The sequence below is a fragment of the Tamandua tetradactyla genome, chromosome 1 (genome assembly GCF_023851605.1).
Source record: "Tamandua tetradactyla isolate mTamTet1 chromosome 1, mTamTet1.pri, whole genome shotgun sequence".
Classification (NCBI taxonomy): domain Eukaryota; kingdom Metazoa; phylum Chordata; class Mammalia; order Pilosa; family Myrmecophagidae; genus Tamandua; species Tamandua tetradactyla.
In genome coordinates, this window is record NC_135327.1 from 193467608 (window position 1) to 193473607 (window position 6000).

The following is a 6000-nucleotide window of genomic DNA, read 5'->3' on the forward strand; positions in this document are numbered from 1 at the left end:
AAAAAGTTCGAACTGCCATAGCCCAAATACCCCTAAAGAGTGAGAGAAAGATCAAAGTTATACAGAGAAGGTAGAGTTTAACAAACGAGTATGACTGCTGAATCATTACATTAATATTTCTTTTAGTCTCCAGTATATAAGAATAGCTAGAAGTAAAGACCTAAAATTGTGGAATTGTAACCCATACCAAACTCTGAAATCTGTGCTACAAATAATTGTCGTGCTGTGCTTTGAAATTTATTGTTTTGTAATTTGTTATTTTTCACCAAAAATAAAAAAAAGTTGATTGTGATGATAAAAAAAAAATTTATTCCTTTTAGCCTCCAACGTTTTGGAGCAGCTAGAAGGAAAAACTTGAAAGATGGTATAGTAGCCCATGACAAACTCTGGGATCTGTCCTATAACTACTTGTTGAAGAGTGCTTTGAAAACTATTGCTTTTTTCTTTCTTTGCTTTGTATTTATGTTATATTAATCAATTTAAAAAATAAAAAGGTTTTTTTTTTAAAAAAAAAACTTCATCTCCTGAGTGAGACTAAAGAAAGAGATGTTTATTTGGTGCAAAATTTATATTTTGGGTAGCACATTATGTAATTTAATTTCTATGGTCAGTTTATTCGAACACCACAATATGGAATCTTGAATAGGGAGTGAGATTTTGTTGGTTTGCACAGGTTAGGGTGATGCCCTGATACATCCCAGAGTGATTTGGCAGAAAATAAAAAAGTATTTGCAAAGTTCACTAGGTAGACTGGGGAGAAAGGAGGAAATATTAAACTTCCCCATCTGGAGAATTCCTGATATTCTTACAAGCAGTGGGAACAACCAATTCAACAGGCTGAGCCCTTGATCTCGGAGCCCACCCCTATGAAACTTATTCCTGCAAAGGATAAGCTAAGCATACTTACAATTATACCTAAGAGTCACCCCCAAGAACCTCTTTTGTTGCTCAGATGTAGCCTCTCTTTAAGTCAACTCAGCAGGTGAACTCACTGCCCTTCCCCTACATGGGACATGAGTCCCAGGGTATAAAATTTCCTTGGCAAAATGGGACCTGCTCCCGGGATGAGCTGGGACCCAGCATCCTGGGATTGAGAAAGTCTTCTTGACCATAAGGAGGAAGAGAGAAATGAGACAAAAATAAAGTCTCCATGGCTGAGAGAGATCAAATAGAGTCAAGAGGTTATCCTGGAGGTTATTCTTATGCATTATATAGATATCCCTTTTTAGTTCATGGTGTATTGGAGTGGCTAAAGGAAAGTACCTGAAACTGTTGAACTGTATTCCTGTAGCTTTGATTCTTGAATATATAACTGTACAGCTTTTCAAAATGACCATATGATTGTGAAAATCTTATGGGTTATGTCCTTTTATCTAGGGTATGTACAAATGAGTAAAAAAAAGGATAAAAAAATAAATAAATAGGGTACATGGGTGTTTCAGTGATAGAATGGTCACCTTCCATGCAGGAGGCCCAGGTTTGATTCCCGGGCCATGCACAAGAAAAAGAAAGAAAGAAAGACTTTCAATTCCCAGACCATGTACCCAAAATAAGTGAATGAATTAATGAATTAATAATGGGGGGAGAGCATAAGGGGTAAAAAAATAATTAGCTAGATTGCAATACTAGTGATCAATGAGAGGGAGGGTTAAGGGGTATGAGATATACGGGTTTTATCTTTTTTCTTTTTATTTCTTTCTCTGGAGTGATGCAAATGTTCTAAATATTATCATGGTGATGAATGCACAACCATGTGATGATACTGTGAGCCACTGATTGTATACATGGATGGACTAAATGATGAGGGAAGATATCTCAATAAAAATATTAAAAACAAACAAAATAGTCAACAGGAGAATGAAACTGGGAAAAAAAAACCTTATGACTGACACTCCCTTTATGCAGTTAATGGGCAGATGAGTAATAAAGACACGCAGGGTGGCCACGGTAGCTCAGCAGGCAGAATTCTCGCCTGCAATACAGGAGACCCAGGTTTGATTCCTGGTGAGTGCCCATGCAAAAATAAATAAATAAATAAACAAAGACATGCAGAAAAAAATAAAAGCGGGTCTACTGATGCAGAGGAAATACCCCCACGTAAACTAAGGACAGTAGTTACAGTACTACTTTAATAATCATTCATCAATTGTAACAAATTTAAGTACTGTTAAAAATAGAATTACAAAAAAAGTTATCATCAATTGTAACAAACTTTCTACATCAATGAAAATGTTGGCAGTGGGTATACGGGAATTCCATATTTTATGCATGATTTTTCTGTAACCCCACAACTTCTCTAATAAATTCTTTTAATTAAAAAACATTACTTTGTCCAGTAAAAAAAAAAGTACGTTGAGATTCATTTTGAATTGCATCAAATTTATATATATCTAAGAAACACTACTCTTATCTAAGAACAGAGTGTATCAGTCCATTTATTGAAGTCTTGCTTCCTATCCTTTAATAAATGTAATGATTTTCCTCATAAATATACAGAATTTTTAAAACTAACTTTATTTCTAGTATCCTATGGCTTTTATAACAATTCTAAATGGTACTGCCACTTCAAACTATTATTACTGGTACTGAACAAATATATTGATTTTTCAAACTTATTTTATATCCAAAATGCACCATATTTATTTATCAATCATAATAGTACTAAGTTTTTATGGGATACAATCATGTAATTGTCAAATAAAGATAATTCCCCCTTTCTTTTCTCAGGGAATGCTGCTTTCATCTCTTATTTTATTGCATTTCTTATAAATTCTTTTTATGGCTTCAGGGTTGAGTATCCTGATTTGGAAGCCTTTTTCCATCCTAAGATTGTAAAAGATATTCTTCTCAATTTTTGATAACCGTTTTATAGTTTTGCTTATTATGACCTCTTTATTCCATATGGAACTTATCTCACTGTATCATATAAGGAAGGAGCATAATTCTTTTACAAACAGAAATCAAATTGTCACGACATTTATTTGAATCGCCTGTTTTATCATTGATATAGGATTGTATCTTTATGAACTAGATTCCCATTTATACTAGAAAACTTTTATCCCATTGATGAATATGTCTATTTTTGCTCCAATACTTCACTAATTCCTTTGCTTTTATAAAATGTTTCACTATATGAGACAGCATGGCCGACCCCATCATTTTTACCTGATACTGCATGATAAATTTTATTGGGATTCTGAAGGGACTACATTGAAAGTAGTGATTAATTTTGGGAATACAGGATCTCAAAAAAGTGGCATCTTCCCACCTAGAAACATGGTATATGTCTTTCATTTACTTTGATACTTCTATGTGGTTTAGCAAAATTTGTAGTTTTCTTCATATAGCTCTTAATTCCTGGTCAGTCATTCCTAGATATTTTAGAGTTATTGTTGCTGCTATAATTGAAGGCTTGTTTTTTTCTTCATTAAAATTTCTCCTTTTGACAGCAAGAATGTTTATTTTGACTTTTGCATATTTTATTAATCACTTCATTTGTTGTTGAATACTTCAAGTTCATTGTCCTGTACAGTCTATGTAGAAAATAAAATGTGCAAATAATGACACTTCACTACATATATAAACTACATAAGCCTATCATTTCTTATTTTTCTTATCTTGTTGCATTGGATGGAATAATGCTGCATAATAGAGGTAATGGTAGCAGGTGTCCTATCTTATTCTTACTAGTTTTACTAGTTTCTTATTTATTCTTAGTGTTTCTAGTGGCTTACCTTATAAAAATAATGTTTGCTGGTTTCGTTTAACCGATTAATCAAGAATATTCCTATTGCTATGACAAACTTCTTAGGAATTGGTTGTGAATGCTTTCCTTAAACCGCATTAGAAAAAATACATATAACATGCAAATGTATTAAATTGTCTATTATATTATTACTGTTGACTTGGATAAACTGAAGACTATCTGAGGTTCACAATTAGAAATGTTATCGCTACATGTTTATTTTATATGGGTAGCAAATATTTTCTTTCAAATCTTAAATTTATATGTATCCTTTTACATTAAATATGAAACAGATTTTCTCACAATGAAATTAGATTCATTATTTTAAGTTTAATGAAACAGTTCTTTTATAGCGCTTACTGTGAAAACGTGAATTTGTTTCAATGTGTTCTACTTCTAGTCCTCCCGAAGCTGGTCCCCCGCCACGCCAGGGGGTCCCTCGCTGAGGCTCAGCCCGGCCCCCGGATCTGCCAACGTCCATGCTGGGCTTCCCTGTTTCTGCCCACGGACGAGCCCCGGGACCCACCGCGGCCAGCGGCTCCACCCCCAGCCCGGCGGGCCCCACACGCGGAGCCTGACGTTAACACAGACTCCGCCCTCCGCCCGGAACACGAAGACACGCCCCTCGGCCCCAAATCTAGCTCACGCCAAAGAGCTTCTCCTACCGGAGCCCGATCGGCCATGGCCTTTCGCGGTTCTGCCCGGCTCCCGCCCCGGCCCTGGCCCGGAGAGGCCGACGTCCGTATTCGGCTCGCAGGCAGCCTGGCCGCCGCGCGCCGCCTCCAGCTCCGTCCCGAATTTCAGGCCCCACCCGGGGCTACCGTAAACCCCTACGGTTTTCCCGAGGACACGCGGTGCACCCTGGGATTGGTCACCTGGTTCTGCCAGTCAGCGGCTGCCCTGCTCTCACTGCGCCTCCTCGGGGAAGGATGAGCAAGAGCGTTTTGAGTTGTCCAAATCCAGTTTAGCAGGAACAGGTTTCTCTCTCTCAAAGAAGGGTCCTCTTGAGGTCGAGACTCTGAGGCTAGAGCCGACTTTAATTTGAGATAGATCCACGGACTGTCTTGGAATTTCCAAGAGACTTCAGAATGGGGCAAGGCCACCTTTTCCCAAATCTGGCCTCCTAAGCAAAGAAAGAGGTGGACAGGGCCACAGAAAGAGACGAGGACAGAGAAAGAGGGAACATAGAAAGGGAGAGAAAGAAGGAACAGAGGCAGTCATCCTGAAAGACCTGGACACAGAGAGACAGAGACAAGAGAGTCACACTCATACACAGGACGAGACTGAGAGACATGGAGAGTGTCCTAGTTTGTTTTCTCCCCAGTGCAGACCCTAAGTCAAACATTTGGTTGAAAGGGTTATTTGTGAAGTCATGCCAGGAATCAAGTGAGGGAATTGGGATATGAGACCTGGAAGAGAAGTAAGACAATAAAGAGAGAAATCGGGATTAAAGCCAGCTGCGCACTCTGTACTGCATGCAGAGAAATTGTAGAACACACCTCAGAATTAGCCCATGAAGGGGTGAAGAGGTTGGGGTATTTATCCGCCAACTCCTGTCCCTTATTGATTGAGGGCACTTCTGCCCCACAAAGGCAGAGCTACCTACTTTGGCGGGACAATACCCTCAGGCAGAGGTGATTCCGCCTTAGTCAAGCGCAGACAAGGGTAATGGGTGGGCAATAGCAGCATCTAGTGGGAGGGAGAGACAAAGAGGTGGAGAAAAAGATAGAGGGAAATGGAAACAGTAAAATAGAGAGAAACAGACAAAAATAGAGGAAAAGATGGAGAATATTGAAGCAAGACACAGAGACAAGAAAAGATACAAAGAGAAGTTCGGGGAAACATAGAAAGAGGAAAGAAAGGAGGATATGAGTGGCAAGAGGTAGGTTTTCAGAAAATCAATCTCAGATTCTATCCTTATAATATTTGAAGTGTTGGGTTCAAGTAACCAAGAAGGAAAGGTGTGCAGCTTAGGGGAGGGAACATATGAAAGAAATGAAATAGTCCCTGTGTAGGTATGATGAATGTGTGTGCAAACATCTGTGTCAATTATGGAATAGTAAAATGCACATCTCCGTTACTGTTTAGAATTATTCTTAATATCATAAAGTAAAATGGACCATTTACTGCATAATTCTATGAATTTTCCCACATATATAACCACAAGTAACCATCACCTTAGTTAGAATATTGAAAATTTCATCACTCCCCAGAATTGCCCCTATGCTGTTGTTTGTGGTCGCCCCCACCCCACA

At 38.4% G+C, this 6000-nt stretch overlaps 1 protein-coding gene across 3 annotated transcripts in view; it reads right to left on the bottom strand.

Annotated features, from left to right (window-relative positions):
- LOC143673974 (uncharacterized) overlaps window positions 1–4590 on the bottom strand; it is a 41866-nt gene extending 37276 nt beyond the window's left edge. The window contains exon 1 of one of the 3 annotated variants that reach the window (XM_077149152.1): window positions 4411–4590. In XM_077149152.1, coding sequence (XP_077005267.1) covers window positions 4411–4428 — 18 coding nt within the window. In that variant the 5' untranslated portion in view covers window positions 4429–4590. Of the gene's footprint in view, window positions 1–4105; window positions 4283–4391 lie in introns of those variants that run through there. The other 2 variants (XM_077149162.1, XM_077149171.1) reach the window with 2 other exon arrangements.
- Window positions 4591–6000: the final 1410 nt, after the last annotated feature.